Source organism: Rana temporaria, chromosome 5, assembly GCF_905171775.1.
Source record: "Rana temporaria chromosome 5, aRanTem1.1, whole genome shotgun sequence".
Lineage (NCBI taxonomy): Eukaryota > Metazoa > Chordata > Amphibia > Anura > Ranidae > Rana > Rana temporaria.
In genome coordinates, this window is record NC_053493.1 from 281163016 (window position 1) to 281185016 (window position 22001).

A 22001-nucleotide genomic window follows, 5' to 3' on the forward strand; every position below is an offset into this window, starting at 1 on the left:
TAATTATAATCTCAATTGTAGGGACAGTGGCTGCAGTTTTTCAGTGTATACTACTGCCAATAACTAAGTGCACTAATTGGGCCCCAAGGGACATTCAGAACTGGAAAATGTGTGCCATTAAAATGGACAAATCAGTTTAACTGTACAGGTTTGTTGCTGGATTAAAACCTTGTCTTTTTTGTACTTTGCCATTATCACTGAGCTTGTAGCTGTGTTACATTCTAACAACTTGTCCTATAAATCTTTTTATCTATAGTATATACGTATGTGTATGTACAATGTGTGTATGTGTGTATATATAATAATTTAATTTTTTTTGTCCATTTCATAAGTAGCCCCAGTTTGGCCATAATTTACTAGAAGCTATTTGGGATTTATATCTCTCGTTTTTGAAATTACAAAACTTTTTTAACCTATTTTATTTTATTTTATTTTGTTTACTTCCATTTGTCATTTTTACTTCCATATAACACAATCAGCTAAGTTGGCATTTGGCCTTGGCATTTCTAGAGATCTGGTGATTGGTCATATTTTTTTGATGTACCTGTTTTACCTCTTTTAATGAAGTAAAATGTACTAATGATGCTCCTTTCATTGCACAATGATGCACATTAAGCTTTAGGAATAAATGATTGCCCTTCAAGCATACGGTACATTTGTGGATGTGTTTGTTGGGTGAAGAAAGTCTGTCTGAATAATCTGATTTACATTGTGTGTGCTTAATCAGACTGCACTAGTGATCTGTGCAATGGTAATAATTTCTAAGTAAAAAATAAATAAAAAATTAACACATTTTTTACAAAGGAAGCATTCAAGTAGACAGATACATGCAGATGCTGTTCATCCAGTCCTGTAGTTCCTACCAGTGAGGCAGCTTCACTTTTCAGCAATGCAGTTTAGCAATAAAGCTTTTCACTGAACCTTCCCAAGGATGCCAATGAGTGATTGGAGAAGCTTCACAGCAGTAATGAGGTCATTACTTGGTATTCTTTTTTTTACACTATTCTGTTATAGTGTAATTCATTTATCTCCTAGTGTTATATACTGTATTTATTGGCGTATAACACTCACTTTTTTACCCTGAAAATAGAGGGTAAACTGTGCCTGCGTGTTATATGCAGGGGACTGTGGAAAGTATTTTTCCTGAAACTTCCCTCTTGAAGTTAGGGCGCGTGTTATAGGCCGATAAATACGGTAGCTAAAAGGTTGTAAATTACAGAGTACGTACTGGGTCTTTACAGATGCTAGATACATGCAATACACACAGACCATAATTTCTTTAGTTAAAAATCTTTCATTTAATATGATTATCCATTAAAATCGATTTGTTAAAATAAAAGCGAAAAGAGCGAGAGATTGATACGTGTATCTAGCACCTCTGAAGTCCCAGTATGTATTCAGTGTCTTCATCCAGCTCCCAGTATTACATTGGCAGTTTTGCACTGTACAGTAGGGTTGGATTGTCTATCACTGTTGTCCTTTCCTCTACTGTTCCCGTGGTGTAGGGCATCACAGAGCTACAGGTTTTATCTGACAACATTTACAATAAGTATAATGCTTGGGGCCTAAGCAATCTATCAGTTGGCCAAGGCTTTGTGACGGGTGCAGCTCTTGCTGTGTGTATGTATGTGTATAGCACCGTGATAATCCCCTCCCAATTTCTCCCCTTTTTGGATACTTGATTATTTGGGATGAGGTGCCAAATACTAGGTGTTTACCTTAGTCGGACAGAATTCCACAAATATAGATGGATAGATAAAATTAAATTTATATAAAGTATTTCTTTGCCATATGTACAGAATGTACAATATACAAACTCTGAAAACATCTATCAAAATACATAAATGTCAATACACAATGACCGTTCCATACAAGTGGCTTCAAATATCAACATACATACCTATAGCATTTTTCTTGTTATGTAAGCAACAAAGGAAAATCAAACTATACATAACTATCCAAAAAAAAATTATAACATATATATGTGTGTGTGTATATGTATGTATGTATGTATGTATATGTGTATATATATATATATATATATATATATATATATATATATATATGTATGTATGTATATGTGTGTATATATATATATATATATATATATATATATATATATATATATATATATATATATATATATATATACACATACATACATACATACATACATACATACATACATACATACATACATACATAAATAATAGTGCTGTCTGAGTTGGATCTGAAGTTGTGGCGTTTGATATTGAGGAACATATGTTGAAACCCAGTGGACCAAACTGATCCCATTTAGGCCGGGTACACACGGGCAAACATGTACGATGAAACCGGTCCGTCGGACCGTTTTCACCGTACATGTCTGCCCAGGGACTTCTGTACGATGGCTGTACTAACCATCGTACAGAAGTTCGCGCGTGAACAATACGCGGGGCGTGTCCGCGCCGTCGCTGTGGCGCCGTGGGCGGGCCTGCCTTTTAAATGCTTCCACGCATGCGTCGAAGTCATTCGACGCATGCGAGGGACGGCGGGCGCTCGGACATGTACGGTAGGTCTGTACTGACGACCGAGCGGGCAGGATTCCAGCGGACGGTTTTAAAACAAGTCCAGGAATATTTGCCTGCTGGGAAAAGGGCAAATGTTTGCTGGAATTCTGCCCGCTCGCGCCTACACATGACCGAACATGTATGCTGAAACTGGTCCGCGGAGACACACGGAGGGGTCCATTATATATGTGTTTTAGCTCTGTAATTGTGGATCGTAACCATCTGGTAAAGAGGCTTGATTATGGTGGAGGGCACATGTGTATGGTGGAATCCCTCAACAATTCACATGGTTTACCACCCAGAGGGATATATCATTATCTTGAGAAGAATTGGATACACCTTCATTCTATTATATCTTTCATTGCTATTGGCACATGGACTTATTTCCATATTGAACTTTATGGACTATTCAATTCACTGTTTGAACATTAATACATTTTCAGTATTTCATTTCTTGCGTAGTAACCAGAAGCACACTGTTTATTTATGTGTGTATATATGAGAAAATAGAAGTTAAACACTCCTATGGCCACATCCATATAAGGGATTGTTAGAGAAAAAAAAAATGGGCATGTAAATAGCCCAAGGTTGGACTTTAGAGGCACAATGGACAGTACTGAGTAAAAAAATATATATTTCATTTATAACAATACATGGTACAGAAAAGCAAAAAAAGATAAAAAAAATAAAGCATATGATACTCCATACATGGTAAGGATGAATATGCAATGGTATACATGGTAGTGGGCCCCTGTGCATCAACACGTTTCGCTGTCTAGCTTCATCGGTACACTCAGGGGTTGTTGAAAGAGAAAGAGAGTGGATACCCTGCGCTGCCAGGTGTGCGTAAATGGTAGCTGCTGACACGGCTTATTCAAAAAAGCAAAACAACCAAAAAAATACGTATGTGTAGCGCTAAAATTAATAAATGAATATCAAAATACCAAAAAATGTGTATAGTAAAAAATAAAACACATATAACATTAATAAATGTTAGACACAAATTGTGAAACATGTGAGATTCCTCTGTAGCGAGGGGTGACAACAGTGCCAACTGGCACGTGAACTGATACACCTAAGGTGGTATCAAACATGAAAACAAAGTCCAACAAAAACTCCTAAGTGTGATGATCCGAGGTATGTAGCAAAGTTCATCAACATCCACAAGTCATTCAAGTGAAAAGGTGAATAAATAGAAAAAGCGTGACTCCTTTAACGTGACAATCCCATCACCGGAAAAAGTGCAGGCTTACCGGAACTTGTTGACCACTGGTGGCATATGCCAAAAGAGGTCAGTCAAGGCTTTATATGACGGTTGTCAAACAGCAATCCTTGGCAGGAAGCGTAGGTCCAACTGGTGGGTAGGTCCTTATATGGAATAGGTCCCCAGGAGTAAGCCGGAAGCTATACTGATGTTGGTATCCCAAAACCAATTGGCTCAGTGTGTTAGTGGTGCATAGAGAAAAATAAAGAGAAGTGGCCACATAGCGTAACTCCGTATAAAAGAAAAAATACGTGTTTATTCACAGCTAACAAACTTACATTTGGCTGGAAGTAAAAGAGCTCTTGCATGTAAATGGGGCGACAGTGGAGTCCTCCCGACGCGTTTCGTGGTCAAAAGCACATCGTCTGGGGTGTCTCTCCACTGCAGCCCACTCCAATATATGTGTAGTCCATGTAATCACATCCAATCAAATGAAGATCTGACTCACCCCAAACAATCAGCAATCACAGACAGCACATCACCTATCCAAGATGGCGCTGCAGTTTGCACTCCAAGCCTCTATATGAAACAGGAACCTGTAGTTTGCACTCCAAGCCTCTATATGAAACAGGAACCTGCAGTTTGCACTCCAAGCCTCTATATGAAACAGGAACCTGTAGTTTGCACTCCAAGCCTCTATATGAAACAGGAACCTGCAGTTTGCACTCCAAGCCTCTATATGAAACAGGAACCTCACAGAGAATATGGGTATAGTGTCTTTAACGTGGCTGTTACATTTGGAATGTAGTCATTAGGAGTGTGACATGGACATACTGAGTAAAATGAAACAAAATGAAATGCACTGGCCATTAAAATACTTGAAATGTATAAAATAAATAATAGTTGAGGCAAACTGTGAAAATTTACCATGCCACGGACGACAGATGCGACTGCGCGTGCGCCAGAGCCAAGCCTCGTTTGCATGTGCTAACAAGCACGGCAGAGCATAGTAACCATGTATTGTTTGTGTGTCGTGGATTACACTATGCTACCGCGCGTGCGCGATAGCCAAGCCTCACTCTGAATAGATAGAGGCTGCCGTGTAGTGTCCAGTGAGAGCGCGCCTGCAGACCAGGCCTCGCTCTGAGGAACCCGGATGTCTGATAGCTAAAGTGCGCATGCGTGCGCGCCAAGCCTCATTATGAGAGAGGTCATCCGTGATTGGTCAGAGCGGCGCCCGTAGAGAAGAGTCGCATGTCCAATCAAACAAATGAAAAAATGGGGCACAAAAATAAACGGAGAATCACAAAAATAATGTCTATTGCAAAGCGCAATATAAATGGGTAGTGTTAATACTCCCATCAGCGGCACATCAACTATAAGGGCCAGTCATAAAAATTAAATAAAAATAAAAACTTATAAAAATATCGATTCTGCGCTGGAGATGGAAATTGACATCCACTCCAGATCAGAAACAATTAGTGTTAAAAAAAGAGTTTATTTAGAACATGTATTTAATATGTTAAAATTGCGATCTTGTATAAATAAATGTATATATAGATTATCGCTAAAAACAAATGTGTTAGAATCGCATATATTAAAAAAACACAAAATATAAAATTTAAATTTATATATTTGTTATAATATAAATTTGTTGTCATCGATAAATATACTCCTCCATGGAGAGGTGGAGCCATGACTAGGGGGGTCTCCCGCCTAGAGACATTCTGGATATACGAACTTCAGACATATACCCCGTTCGGAATGAACGTCGAATGGGATATAAATTCTTTTATTAATATGTCATGAGCTATTCATATTATTTGTTCTATTTTCTGGGTCTTTGGAAATTCAATATATACGCGCAATAATCATATACGCGCTTAATGTTTTATAGTGGATTCTGTTATATTTACAATCATTTATGCTATGAGAGTCAATGTATATGGTGATCTGACTCACACTAAACATGAGGCATTTTTTTGATCACATGAGGTAGTAGGGATATATTTTGTGTTTTTTTAATATATGCGATTCTAACACATTTGTTTTTAGCGATAATCTATATATACATTTATTTATACAAGATCGCAATTTTAACATATTAAATACATGTTCTAAATAAACTCTTTTTTTAACACTAATTGTTTCTGATCTGGAGTGGATGTCAATTTCCATCTCCAGCGCAGAATCGATATTTTTATAAGTTTTTATTTTTATTTAATTTTTATGACTGGCCCTTATAGTTGATGTGCCGCTGATGGGAGTATTAACACTACCCATTTATATTGCGCTTTGCAATAGACATTATTTTTGTGATTCTCCGTTTATTTTTGTGCCCCATTTTTTCATTTGTTTGATTGGACATGCGACTCTTCTCTACGGGCGCCGCTCTGACCAATCACGGATGACCTCTCTCATAATGAGGCTTGGCGCGCACGCATGCGCACTTTAGCTATCAGACATCCGGGTTCCTCAGAGCGAGGCCTGGTCTGCAGGCGCGCTCTCACTGGACACTACACGGCAGCCTCTATCTATTCAGAGTGAGGCTTGGCTATCGCGCACGCGCGGTAGCATAGTGTAATCCACGACACACAAACAATACATGGTTACTATGCTCTGCCGTGCTTGTTAGCACATGCAAACGAGGCTTGGCTCTGGCGCACGCGCAGTCGCATCTGTCGTCCGTGGCATGGTAAATTTTCACAGTTTGCCTCAACTATTATTTATTTTATACATTTCAAGTATTTTAATGGCCAGTGCATTTCATTTTGTTTCATTTTACTCAGTATGTCCATGTCACACTCCTAATGACTACATTCCAAATGTAACAGCCACGTTAAAGACACTATACCCATATTCTCTGTGAGGTTCCTGTTTCATATAGAGGCTTGGAGTGCAAACTGCAGGTTCCTGTTTCATATAGAGGCTTGGAGTGCAAACTACAGGTTCCTGTTTCATATAGAGGCTTGGAGTGCAAACTGCAGGTTCCTGTTTCATATAGAGGCTTGGAGTGCAAACTACAGGTTCCTGTTTCATATAGAGGCTTGGAGTGCAAACTGCAGCGCCATCTTGGATAGGTGATGTGCTGTCTGTGATTGCTGATTGTTTGGGGTGAGTCAGATCTTCATTTGATTGGATGTGATTACATGGACTACACATATATTGGAGTGGGCTGCAGTGGAGAGACACCCCAGACGATGTGCTTTTGACCACGAAACGCGTCGGGAGGACTCCACTGTCGCCCCATTTACATGCAAGAGCTCTTTTACTTCCAGCCAAATGTAAGTTTGTTAGCTGTGAATAAACACGTATTTTTTCTTTTATACGGAGTTACGCTATGTGGCCACTTCTCTTTATTTTTCTCTATGCACCACTAACACACTGAGCCAATTGGTTTTGGGATACCAACATCAGTATAGCTTCCGGCTTACTCCTGGGGACCTATTCCATATAAGGACCTACCCACCAGTTGGACCTACGCTTCCTGCCAAGGATTGCTGTTTGACAACCGTCATATAAAGCCTTGACTGACCTCTTTTGGCATATGCCACCAGTGGTCAACAAGTTCCGGTAAGCCTGCACTTTTTCCGGTGATGGGATTGTCACGTTAAAGGAGTCACGCTTTTTCTATTTATTCACCTTTTCACTTGAATGACTTGTGGATGTTGATGAACTTTGCTACATACCTCGGATCATCACACTTAGGAGTTTTTGTTGGACTTTGTTTTCATGTTTGATACCACCTTAGGTGTATCAGTTCACGTGCCAGTTGGCACTGTTGTCACCCCTCGCTACAGAGGAATCTCACATGTTTCACAATTTGTGTCTAACATTTATTAATGTTATATGTGTTTTATTTTTTACTATACACATTTTTTGGTATTTTGATATTCATTTATTAATTTTAGCGCTACACATACGTATTTTTTTGTTGAAAGAGAAAACGAGTCTCACTATCTTGCAAGGGAGTCCAAAAAGGCTAATTTCACCCCTTAAGCCTCAAGTGTCGCCATATACAGTATATCAGGTGCTTGGGTATTCACAACACAGAGCCAATGGCTCAAAGTGCCAAATAGCACCTATTTTGAGGGGAGAGAGGGGAAAGGGTTGGTGATGATATGGACTTGGACCATGGGCGTCCGCTCATAGGGTTAAGGGGGGGCGAGTGACCCCCCCCTGGAATCAGCAAGGGTCTGCCATGCTTTCATCTGTAGCTGTGCTGACTCTGTGTTTGTGTGAGTCGGCTCCACACGGAGCTTACAGAGCTCTTTACTGCCACCTCTGGCTGCTTCCTGTATGTGCACCCTCATGTTTGTTTGCTGCCTGTAATGTATTTTCAAAGGGACATGTGGAAACAGGACTTGGGAGAAGGAAGACCACCGTGACCTTACAAGTGGGGGCTGTGAGTACAAGTGGAGGGAGAAGGCTGTTTGTGTACAGGGGGGGGCTGACATATATACAGATGAGGGGGGCAGCTGAGTGCATACAGGTATGATCAGTGAAGGGGGGTGCCAGATATAGGAAAGATCAGTGGCGGCTGGTGCTCAAAATTTTTGGGGGGGCGCAAAGGGAAAAAAAAAAAAAGTGCAGTCTCACTGTGCCCAAACGCAGCCACTGTTACATGCCATCAAACGCAGCCACTGTTACATGCCATCAAACGCAGCCACTGTGCCATCAATTTGCACCACTGTGCGATGCCATCAAATGCAGCCACTGTGCCATCAATTCGCACCACTGTGCCATGCCATTAAACGCAGTCACTGTGCCATGCCATCAAATGCAGTCACTGTGCCATCAATTCGCACCACTGTGCCATGCCATTAAATGCACTCACTGTGCCATGCCATCAAATGCAGTCACTGTGCCATCAATTTGCACCACTGTGCCATGCCATTAAATGCAGTCACTGTGCCATCCATTGTCACCACTGTGCCATGCCATTAAACGCAGCCACTATGCCATACATTGTCACCACTGTGCCATGCCATTAAACGCAGTCACTGTGCCATCCATTGTCACCACTGTGCCATGCCATTAAACACAGCCACTGTGCCATACATTGTCACCACTGTGCCATGCCATTAAACGCAGCCACTGTGCCATCCATTGTCACCACTGTGCCATACATTGTCACCACTGTGCCATGCCATTAAACACAGCCACTGTGCCATCCATTGTCACCACTGTGCCATGCCATTAAACGCAGCCATTGTGCCATACATTGTCACCACTGTGCCATGCCATTAAACGCAGTCACTATGCCATTCATTGTCACCACTGTGCCATGCCATTAAACGCAGCCACTGTGCCATACATTGTCACCACTGTGCCATGCCATTAAACGCAGCCACTGTGCCATCCATTGTCACCACTGTGCCATCCATTGTCACCACTGTGCCATGCCATTAAACACAGCCACTGTGCCATCCATTGTCACCACTGTGCCATCCATTGTCACCACTGTGCCATCCATTGTCACCACTGTGCCATGCCATTAAACACAGCCACTGTGCCATCCATTGTCACCACTGTGCCATCCATTGTCACCACTGTGCCATGCCATTAAACGCAGCCACTGTGCCATACATTGTCACCACTGTGCCATACATTGTCACCACTGTGCCATGCCATTAAACGCAGCCACTGTGCCCTTTAATGGTCGCCGCTGTGCCAATTGTCCCCACTGTGCCCTGTAAATTGCTTTCTCCCCCGCCCGGCACTTACCTTTACTGGTTTTAGGCATCCACGTCCCACGATGTCTTCTTCTCCCGCCCTCGATGACTGACAGGCGTCTCAGCCAATCAGGTTACTGGTAGCCAGAACTGGCCAACCTGATTGGCTGAGACGCCTGTCATCTTATTCAAGGGGCGTACAGTCTGTGCGCTCCGAGAATAAGCTTCTGGGACCCGAGGGCTGTATTGGGAAAGCCTATCAGAGCTGTTGGCTTTGATAGACATTTCCGTACAGCCAACCAGCTGGCGTTATTCAGATGCCCGGACATTGAGCGCCGACCATCTGAATAACAGCGGCAGCGGCGAAAATAACATAGATTCGTGCAATGCATGAATCTATGTTATTTGACTCAGTGGCGGTGAGAGCCAGAGGGGGCGGCGCTCCAGCGCCCTCTATGGACGAACCGCCACTGGGAAAGATCATTTCACCTGTCCTGTTCTGTATACAGCTATATACACCCATCTTCCTCCCTGTATTCCTCCATCATCACTGACTGCAGATATACATCATCTGTCCTGTATATAGAGCTGTATATACCCACCTTCCTTCCTCTATATACCAATACCATCCACCCCTTCTATATACACATACTGTACACCCTCTGTATTGTACATTTGATCAGCACAGTGAGGCTGCATATCATGGGCACATGTCTGCGCTTTATGGGATAATGACTAAGCCCCGCCCCTTCATGACATTGTCAAAGAAGCGGAGCATAGGTGACCGTAAAATGATGCCCCCCCCTGGAAAAAGTTCAGCGGACGCCCATGACTTGGACAGTGAAAACTAAAATGCCTTAGAAGTATAAATATATACTAGAGGCCAGCCACATATATATGAATACTCAATAAAGAGCCCAGGCTGCAATCGGCAAAGCAGAAACTGAATTAGGTCAGGTTTAGAATTTAGAAAGAATTGGTGGTGAATGTGCGATTCTTTTCCTGGGGGGTATGCTGGACGGATCATGAGCTATGATGGCTCTGAGTGACGATCTATACCTGACCTAATTTGGTTTCTGCTTTGCTGATTGCAGCATGGGCTTTTTTGTGGGGATATTCATATATATATATATATATATATATATATATATATATATATATATATATATATAGCTGGCCTCTAGTATATATTTATACTTCTAAGGCATTTTGGTTTACATTGTCCAAGTCCATATCATCACCAACCCTTTCCCCTCCCTGTCCTCCTTTTCTCCCTCCTGTTCTGTGGAGCTTTGACACCTGCCAATTTTTTTAACATAGGTGCTATTTGGCACTTAGCCATTGGCTCTGTGTTGTGAATACCCAAGCACCTGAGATACTGTATATGGTGACACTTGAGGCTTAAGGGGTGAGATTAGCCTTTTTGACTCCCTTACAAGATAGTGGGACCTGTTTTCTCTTTCAACAACCCCTGAGTGTCCTGATGAAGCTAGACAGCGAAACGTGTTGATGCACAGGAGCTCACTTCCATGTATACCATTGCATATTCATCCTTGCCATGTATTGTGTATCATATGCTTTTAATTATTTATCTTTTGATGCTTTTCTGTACCATGTATTGTTATAAATAAAATATACTTTTTTATACTCCTTACTGTCTATTGTGTCTCTAAAGTCCAACCTTGGCCTATATACATGACCATTTTTTTTCTCTAACAATCCCTTATGTGTATATATGTTATCACATTCGTTTTGGTATTTGGGTGATAAAAAGGTGCTGCTCTTTGGTAACTCATTACACTTCAGCGCAGAATCACATTTTTGTTTAAAAAAAAGATTATAACAAAAGATAAAAAACAAACAAAAGGAACATTAAGGAGTGAACCACAACCCCTCCTATTCTATGACAACACAATGGCAATAGTAATCTATTATGCCGCAAAGAGGCAAGAATACACAGTGTATCAACAATATGTCTGTTTTACTCACGTTACCATCTCTTCCCCCATTTAGAGCGATCTGCCACACTTCTGCTGCACACAGAAGTTTTTTTTTTATCTCAATGCATAGAATGCATTAAGATAACAAACCTTCTACCTTTACAACCACTTTAAAATCTAGACATGGCACAGTACAAATACGTCTAGGTTCACCCAATGCAGGCCTCATCACAAAGCCCTAATTGGATGAACTGTTAGAGAGTGCTATGTCCCAGTTTAATAAAGTTAAATGTGATCTGAAGCCATTGGCGTGCAACTTCCTCTATTCCCATTAAGGTTACCTTAATCAGTTAATTTGTTTTGTGCAGTGGAATTGCAGGAAACTTTAGTCTGGGGGGTCAGTTTTAAGATGGCCATATGCACCTCTTAATCTGATTTAACAATTTTCTTTAGGTGTACCAACAAGTGTAGAATAAGAGCCTATCTAACTAGATTCAAAAATTAAGTGGATTGTTTAGGCAGGCATCTACTACATAGTTTTGGTAGCTCTAAAGGAGACTGAATATTGATTGTACATCATCTGCGGTATAGTTTTGTTTGCATCAGTAAAACTTTCTTTTAATGTGAAGTACCACTTCAGTCGAATTCCGTGTCGAGTATGCAAATTAGGTAGATACGCGAATTCCCGAACGTACGCGCGGCCGACGCAGTAAAGTTACGACGTTTACGTTAGGCTTTTCCCGGTGTATAGTTGCCCCTGCTATATGAGGCGCAGCCAATGTTAAGTATGGCCGTCGTTCCCGCGTCAAAATTTGAAAAAGTTACGTAGTTTGCGTAAGTCGTCCGTGAATGGGGCTGGACGTCATTTACGTTCACGTCGAAACCAATGACGTCCTTGCGGCGTACTTTGGAGCAATGCACAATGGGAAATTCCACGGACGGCGCATGCGCCGTTTCGCAAAAACGTCAATCACGTCGGGTCACAGTAGTTTAGCATAAACCACGCCCCCCCCTTCCACATTTGATTTAAGCGGGCTTACGCCGGCCGATTTACGCTAAGCCGCCGCAACTTACGGAGCAATTGCTTTGAGAATACAGCACTTGCCCGTGTAAGTTGCGGCGGCGTAACGTAAATCAGATACGTTACTCCCGCACAATTTTGCGCGGCTGTACGTGATATCTGCCCCCAACAGTTTTTTTTAATACATTTTTTTTTATGCAATCATTTGACGGCAAATCTCCGGCTCACTCCAATCTCTCTGTAAATGGTGGGTGGGAATTCTTCTACTGGCTGACGACACTTCCACAAACTTGGGAGCTGCGGACACTAGCCATGGCTACAGGGTATTCAGCACCATTGTTGCACCCTTCACTGTGCAGAGAATCACCGGAGCTTTGCCGTCACGTGACTGCATAGAAAGGAAAAAAAAACAATATTCAGAAGGCGATTTGTTAGGAAATGGATACAATATTACCTGGTGAGTTATCTCTTGATGTTCTGTCTTCTACCTTAGGTATATGCATGTCTCAGATTAGAAGTACATTAGCATGTTAGTTGCAGCTGATTGCAGTTTCCTCTAGATGGCAATGTTGAGATCTTGTTGTTGTTTCCAGGCTGCCTTCATTCTTCAAAACATGCTGGTTATTCCATTGTCACAAAATACAGAAGATGCCAGTGAGTTCACTCTTCAGGTTTGTAAATCTTTATTAATTTACCTATGTATTTATGCCCTTACAAATCACAGAATACCTTTTTTTAAATACTTAATGTCTATACATCACTTTGATTATTATCCTGCAAATTAAATTGCGCACTGTCTAATTAAAACTTTTGATCCACATTATTTGTTGCACTTTTTTTTTTACTACGTAATCTAACAAACACACACAGCCTGTTTGTTAGAGGAGGCAGATGAAAGTCTCCTAGTGCAGAACTGTCTGGAACAAATGAATCAGATTCATAAAAGCAAGAGTATTACAAAATGAAGTTGTTGCCCATAGCAACTGTTGAACTAATTGGTTTTAATTTCCTAACCCGAGTTAGAAAATGGACAGCTGGATTCAGCTGCTGTGCTTGGTTCTGTCTATTTTACTGGTAATTCGGTGTGTATCTGTGATATACATACATGTATAATGAAGTAAAGTTATTTTTCTATGAATATGAAAGCAGCACAAATGTCTAAACGGACTTGCTTTCCTTGCAAAAGTAACTCTGGTTCCCTGACAAAGAAAAAAATGAATACTTACCTCTCTGGCAGTTGGTGAGTCTGCATTCTTCTGACTTCCAGCACTGCAGTCTCAGGCAACTCCTTCAACATTCAGTGCTTCTGGGAGTGTCAAGTGTCTGTGTTCCCCACTGAATCACTACAGGATTCGGCAGTGGCTAGCTGGAAGAACCACAGCACCTTCCAGGGAGATGCAGGTACTTAACACTACCAGAAGGGAGGTTTTAAACATTGAAGACTTTGCCGGAGGCTGCAACGCTGAAAGACAGAGAAGTTCAGATGTGCCACCCACCAGAGAGGTAAATATGCATATTTTGCTATGAATCAAGGCTTACAGAATTGCTTGACAGAGAAAGCATTGAAACCAGTGGGTCAGGTGTTTATTGGCACCCCTCGTAACTCTCATGTGACCCCTTTACTTTAAACCAGTGGTCTCCAAACTGTGGCCCAGGAGCCAGATGGGGCCTATAGTTGTTGTCAGTGGGAGGAACAGGATCCCATTGTTGGTTTCAGTGGGAGGAATAGTGCTCCACTTTGCGTGTCAGTGGGAGGAACAGTGTCCTATCATTAGTGTCGGTGGGAAGAATAATACTAAATTTCTAGTGTTGGTGGGTGGTATAGTGCCCCATCCTTGGTGTTGGTGGGAGAAACAATGCCCAATTGCTGGTGTCAGTGGGAGGAATTATGCCCCATTGTTTGTTGCTGTCCTTTAGTGCCCCAAGAGCCTTTTTCCAGCCCTTGGGGCACTAAAGGACACCGACAAACAATGGGGCATAATTACTCCTACTGACACAAGCAATTGGGCATTGTTTCTCCCACCAACACCAAGGATGGGGCACTATACCTCCCACCAACACTAGAAATTGAGTATTATTCTTCCCACTGACACCAATGATAGGACACTGTTCCTCCCACTGACACGCAAAGTGGAGCACTATTCCTCCCACTGAAACTAACAATGGGATCCTGTTCCTCCCACTGACAACAACTATGGGGCACTATTCTCCCCCCTAATACCAAAGATTGGGCATTGTTTCTTCTGATTTTTTTTTCTACACTCACTGGTCACAGTCTGGCCCCCATAATGTCTGAAGAACAATAAACTTACCCTTTGTTTAAAAAGTTTTGCGACCCCTGCTTTAAACTGAACTGCAGGCAAAAGGCTTAATACACAGTTATTCTGTATGGGAGTTGTTTTACCCAATAAATGATTCTTATTTCTGTCAATCCGGTCTTAGGGTCTTGTTCACTTGGGCATACTACAAGGGTTTATCATGCCTGTGCAAGGGGTTATCCACACTAGGATGGTCAGGTGTTCTGTGCGTCCTTGTGCAGGTGGTCACATTCATGTCAAAGGGGATGCAGCAGTTGCATAAACACAGCTGCTGCTCCCAATTTGACCTTTAAGTGGATGCAGTAAAGTAAAACTTACCAGTCTCCTCCCATCCCATACTCTGTCACTGGGCAATGAAAGAAATGGCAGCAGATCGACAAATTCATCTCTGTGACATTCTTTATTAGTAGATAAGCACTACAGTGCAATTGACTGATTCATTGCACTGCTTCTCCCTCTCTTAATCTGAGCTCCTCTGTACAGAGCATTGCAAGAGGCTGATACCAAGTCAAATGTAGGGACTTGTGCTGCTTGGGTTATTGTTCTAAGATCTGCAGGGGGTTTGCTGTTTTGGCAGAGCTGACTACTCTTACTAGAAGCACTTCTGAGAGCATCCTTGAAGCCACCTGATGGTGTTAAGTCTCTTTTTCTCACAAAATACACTATATTATCAAAAGTATTTGTTACACCTGCCTTTACACGCACATGAACTTTAATGGCATCCCAGTCTTAGTCTGTAAATATCTCAACCTGCTAGAACACCTTTTGGATGAATTAGAGCAGAGACTGTGAGCCGGGCCTCATCCACATCAGTGACTGACCTCACAAATGTGATTCTGGAAGAATGTTCAAAAATTCCCATAGACACGCTGCTAAATCTTGTGGACAGCCTTCCCAAAAGAGTTGAAGCTGTTAGACCACGTACACACGGTCGGTCTAACCTGATGGAAACGGACTGAAGGTCCGCTTCATCAGTCCAAACCGACCGTGTGTGGGCCCCATCGGTCAGTTATCCTTCGGTCCAAAAATGTGAAAATGTGAAAAGGGGGAGATACTGCGCTAATCTAAATATCAAGTGAGCAGCCACACAAGCAATATGACAAAAATTGAAAATAAAATGGTGGAACGGTATGCAGCGCTGAAAATTCTTATAAAGAACAAATTATGCATCAATGTGATGATAACACAATAACCTGTGAGTGAGTGTCCATTTAAAACAACCAGCACAAAAAGAAAAACACAAAGAAAAAAGTCCATCAATATGGGGTGTATGACCACATCCTCATCTTTGGAAGGACTTTCTGCACGGTAGAATCGAAAATAGATGGAATACTCTTACCAGATGTCGTGGATCTGCTTGTCAGCGACAACAGATCACAAAGGCATGTAAGGGATCGGCTCGGCTCTGCTCGGCTGGATGTTGGTATAGTGGTAAACTCACCACGGGGTATCCTGTTGGGTGGCTGTAGGCCTGGACTGGAACCTCACCGTAGGTGTACTCGCTCCAACTCTAATCCGTAGACAGGAACCAAGGGTCCGATTCTTTAAACGCCAAATGGTGGTGCAAACAGTGGTGTCCACTGGTGCAAGGTGCACACTGGTATGGAGCTTTTGAAAAAACTTTGTATCCAGGCAAGTCATGCAGGGAAGAGAAAGAAAACAATGCTCCGGATGGTGCAGGTAAAAGAGGATAGGTTTTATTGAAGTAAAACCAATGACATAAAAGTGATCACTTCGGTAAAAAATTGAATAAAAGCAATATGGGGTGCAGGTATAGCAAGCCCGACGCGTTTCGTCCAAGTGGACTTCAACTGGGGCATCTACCTTCACCCCCATATTGCCACATATATATAATGAGATTGCTTAATCGGACCGGGTGGGCGGACCAACCAGGTGAACTTGGTAATTAACCAATCTGATCCGGCAATGCTCCCGACCAAATGGTTACCAATCATCAATCAGCTTTGTAACAAACAGGAAATGAATAAACAAAACCTTATCTGAAAAACATATAATTACAAAAAAGGAAAACAAATGTTATATCATTCCCATTGTGCAACGTGTATTAAACTCATGAATTCATCATGCGACTTGTATTAAGTTCATAAACTCATAACAGTAGTAATATGGAATAAACAAAAAAGGGGAAGTGAAATGTGAGGAGGGATGTTTGCCACCTGTATCTGGGCTGCAATGGATACTCTCCACCTTTCTGTTCAAACGATCTATGTTGGATCTTCCCATGGATCGAGGTTAACCTGTCTCTAATGCAGGAAGTGTTAGCCAATGTATTGTCTGGGGACACAAGCCAGTGCGCCGCCCGATCTTTCTTGCAACGCTGGCCTGGCGTCCCCAGACTTCCCTGAACCACCCTGGAGCGCAACGCCTGTGTGTGAACTCACGCCGCGCGTGACGTCATCACGCGGCGGGAAAGCACACGGCGCTTGGTGACCAATGGAAGCGCGGCACCATTGAACACATGGCATCCGATGGCCAATGGGAGCGCGGCTCCTCTGACGTGTGAGTCTGATGGAAAGGAGCCGCTCAACCATCTCCATCTGGGTGTTGTTTCAAAATGTACTGGCAAAGCTGCCAGACTCTTGACATATGGGCGATGAAGTAATACTTCACGCTCATATTGTGATCATCCCTACGTGCTCCTATATTAAGGAAAAACGTGCATGGGGAATAAAATGTGAAGAGAAAAGGGGGAAATGTCGCCCTCCAGGGGGGAAGAAAGGGCAGCACAACCCTAGGACCTTTTACACAACAAACATGTATCACACAGTGCAAAAAATGCATATCAGTAAATTATAGATATGCCTCTCTCAGACATGTCAACCTTGTAAAATGTGAATCAAAAGTTGCTGGATCTATTAAGGATCGCAGTTATAAATATTTTGTGTATAAATTCTGTGGTTTACTAAACGCAAAAAAGGACAAAAATAAATTAAAATAACTAAAATAAGATTAGGCCTTATTTATGAATGAATTAATATCCCATTCTACGTTCATACCAAATGGTTGGTATGTGCGTAATTCATGTATCCAGTATGTTTCTAACTGCGATACACCCCGTATGCGGGATTCACCTCTCCAATGGGGTACAAAACGATCAATAACCAAAAACTGAGTACCATGGGGATTTTTGTCATGATATTGCAAATAGTGTCGTGGAACACTGTGGTTGGTTTTGCCCAGCAAGATGTTAGCTATGTGCTCGTTCACTCGAACCGTAAAGGTTCTAATAGTCCTCCCGATATATTGTTTCTTGCAAGGGCAAGTTAGAAGGTAAACAACGTATCGGGTGGCACATGTCGTGAAATGTTTCATCTGGTATATTTTAGAGGTGCTAGTAGACTGGAACGTTTCACTTTTCCGTCTGCCGCTTGTGTTGTGCAAACACACATTACACCTACGGCAGGGGAAAAAGGCCTTACAGTCCTGAAAAAAGGTGACCTGTTTCGGGGCATCAATGACATTCGGGGCTATCTGTCCTTGAATGGATCTAGCCCCCCTGAAAATGACGCCCGCCCTATCTGGTATGACCGGACCCAAAACTCTGTCGTTTCTTAGAACACCCCAGTGTTTTGCAAGTATTTCTTTAACTTGCCTGGACTGGACAGAATATGTGGTGAAGAAGGACCACCGGAATTTGTCGTCCGTGGCTTTCTTGGGGCGAACCTCCAGAAGCGAACTGCGATCCAAATGTAGGCTTCGCTCAATTTCTGCTTCCAGTTCTCCTACTTCATACCCCTTCTCCACGAATCTGTCTTTCAGGACTGTGGATTGGGCAATGAAGTCTTCAGTCTTAGTACAATTCCGCCTAAGTCGCAAAAACTGGCTCCGAGGAACGGATTTTAACCACTGGGGGTGGTGACAGCTATCCAGCGGTATGTAGCCGTTACGATCGGTTGGTTTGAAGTACGTACTAAATTCTAGATGTTGTTCAACTACTTTGATCTCCAAGTCGAGGAAATGTACAGAGGTAGGACTAGCCTCATGGCTCAGTCGAATACCTCTGTCATTGTCGTTCAATGTCGACATGAAATCTTTAAGCGATTCTAAGTCGCCTTTCCATAAGAGGAGGATGTCGTCTATATATCTGGCCCAAAGGACCAATTCTGGTCTATTGAGGGCGTAGACGACATCCTCCTCCCATTTGGCCATGTAGAGATTGGCCAGACTGGGGGCAAATTTGGCCCCCATGGCCACACCCCTAGTTTGTAAATAAAAATTGTTTTGAAACCAGAAATAGTTATGTTGGGCTGCAAAAATGAGGAGCTGCATGATGAAATTACGTTGTATCACCGACAGGGTAGTGCTCAGAGACAGATAGTACTCCACTGCATCAAAACCCAATTGGTGGGGGATACACGTATATAATGCAGTCACATCAGCAGTGGCCAGAATCATGCCGTCGCTAAAGGAAACTGATTCCAATAGCCTGATGGTGTCACCCGTATCCTTAAGATAGGACGGCATGAGTCTGACCAATGGTTGGAGATGGAAGTCCACATATTTGCCTATCCTGGATGTGACCGAATCAATCCCACTGACTATCGGGCGGCCAGGGGGATTAGTTGGGTCTTTATGAACCTTGGGAAGGTAATATATAGCTGGAATCCTAGGTACAACTGGTATCAGGAAATCGCGCTCTTTTTTGTTCAAAATCCCCAAAGAGAAACCCTCATTGACCAGCTCAACGAGGCACTTCTTATATTGGGAAGTAGGGTTGGTATGGATCAAAGAGTATGTTTCTGAATCCCCCAATATTTTGTCCATTTCTTTGACATAGTCAGCCTTGTCCAGCACGACTAAGGCTCCCCCCTTGTCGGCCGGACGGATGACTAAGTCCTTTTGTTCACAGAGTTTTTTTAAACCTCTCTTAATTTTTGGGTCGGTGTGTATTTTTTTATTTTGGAGTTTGTCTAGGTCTTCCAACACCAAACTCCGAAAGACATTAATGGCCGGAGCAATAGCTCCCGGCGGGTTAAATAAAGAAGGGTTGGCTAGTCCCGTGTGGATATGAGCATCCGGGGGTTTAGGGACAGTAGGAGCAGTGATGAAAGGAGGGGATAGAAAATGTCTCTGAATGCTCAGCTTGCGGGTAAATTTCTGTACGTCTATAAATGTAGAGAATTTATTAAGTGTCCGTGGAGGGACATACTTCAAACCTTTGTCAAGAATAAGCTTCTCTTCATCTGTTAGAACAACTGAGCTGAGATTGAAGACACCCGCCCCACTCACACCTTTCTTTTTTTTGCTCTGGACCCTGTGACCACCTCGGGTGCCTCTTCTCCTCTTGGGCTTCCCGGGTAATCTTGCATCACCCTGTGAAAACCCTCATTGTAGGAGGGCCCTGAGTGGCCCTGATTGTAACTATATGGGGACCGGGATGTCCAATCGTCATCTCTGTTGTGATGGCTATAGTACTCCCCGTTTCCATAGTCTTCTTTTAGAGGGGGAAATCTATTATAGACCCGAGTGGGTGTTCTATATTGATATTCACGGTTATCTCGATTATCATAATGATAATCCCCACGACCATCCCGGTGGTCAAAGGACCTCCTAGGACTCTCATGGTATTGAATATCACCAAATTGTCCCCGAAAGGGACCTCCATCCCTTCCTCTGAAGTTCCCACCTTTATTGGGGGGGGGGTGTACGGGGTAGGGTTTGGGTTTGGAGGGTTTATTCTGTTGTCCGAAAGGTTTAGGGGGTCTATTTTTAGGTAAAACAGAACCGTTGGATGTCCTGTTAGGGCCTTCTTTGGTCAAAGGAGCAAAAGTAAGGGTTCTTTCTATATTCTGACTCGTAGATGCCGTGACCTCCATTTCTGATGTTTCAGCATCAGAAATCAAGGATTGAGAAATCTTTTTCTGCCACGTAAACACTGAGCTAGATCTATAGTCGGTCACATCCCTATTATATTTTTTCTGTTTTTTTAGTCTTTGGTCCTTCTCCTCTTTCTCCAAGTGACTTTTGAGGCTTGTAGAAAGGGAGATATATTCCGCAGAATCTTTATATGGAGTCAATTTTTCTTTTAAATCCTTGATCTCTTTATCAATAAGTGTCAATCTGGTACGCTTTTTTTCCATTAGAAAACCCAACAGCTTAATACCAACTTGATTAAAATATTGATACCATGACTCTATGTCAGAATCACCTTGTTGGGGGGACACATCCCAACGTAGGCCCCTTGGAACCATGTGTTCTTTCCCATACTGCTCCAAAAAGGCCTTATCCCATTGTATGTGGACCTCTGTAGTCATCAGATTTTTCAATCTGATGAACAGACCACTGATCTCAGTATCTGGTCCGATGGTGACAAATACACCATCTGCACTAAAAGTTTTGGAAAGTCTGTACTCAAACACATCCATATTAATGGAAAAATGGAATAATGAAGATAGCAGCAATAAAAATGTGTCAAAAATGTGAAAATGTGAAAAGGGGGAGATACTGCGCTAATCTAAATATCAAGTGAGCAGCCACACAAGCAATATGACAAAAATTGAAAATAAAATGGTGGAACGGTATGCAGCGCTGAAAATTCTTATAAAGAACAAATTATGCATCAATGTGATGATAACACAATAACCTGTGAGTGAGTGTCCATTTAAAACAACCAGCACAAAAAGAAAAACACAAAGAAAAAAGTCCATCAATATGGGGTGTATGACCACATCCTCATCTTTGGAAGGACTTTCTGCACGGTAGAATCGAAAATAGATGGAATACTCTTACCAGATGTCGTGGATCTGCTTGTCAGCGACAACAGATCACAAAGGCATGTAAGGGATCGGCTCGGCTCTGCTCGGCTGGATGTTGGTATAGTGGTAAACTCACCACGGGGTATCCTGTTGGGTGGCTGTAGGCCTGGACTGGAACCTCACCGTAGGTGTACTCGCTCCAACTCTAATCCGTAGACAGGAACCAAGGGTCCGATTCTTTAAACGCCAAATGGTGGTGCAAACAGTGGTGTCCACTGGTGCAAGGTGCACACTGGTATGGAGCTTTTGAAAAAACTTTGTATCCAGGCAAGTCATGCAGGGAAGAGAAAGAAAACAATGCTCCGGATGGTGCAGGTAAAAGAGGATAGGTTTTATTGAAGTAAAACCAATGACATAAAAGTGATCACTTCGGTAAAAAATTGAATAAAAGCAATATGGGGTGCAGGTATAGCAAGCCCGACGCGTTTCGTCCAAGTGGACTTCAACTGGGGCATCTACCTTCACCCCCATATTGCCACATATATATAATGAGATTGCTTAATCGGACCGGGTGGGCG

The 22001-nt window shown here is 42.5% G+C and overlaps 1 protein-coding gene across 1 annotated transcript in view; it reads left to right on the forward strand.

Annotated features, from left to right (window-relative positions):
• The window catches only part of RTTN (rotatin), a 329764-nt gene that overhangs the window by 206981 nt on the left and 100782 nt on the right, over window positions 1–22001 (forward strand). The window contains exon 33 of the mRNA XM_040353902.1: window positions 12983–13060. Within this exon, the coding sequence (XP_040209836.1) occupies window positions 12983–13060 (78 nt within the window). The remainder of the gene's footprint in view (window positions 1–12982; window positions 13061–22001) is intronic.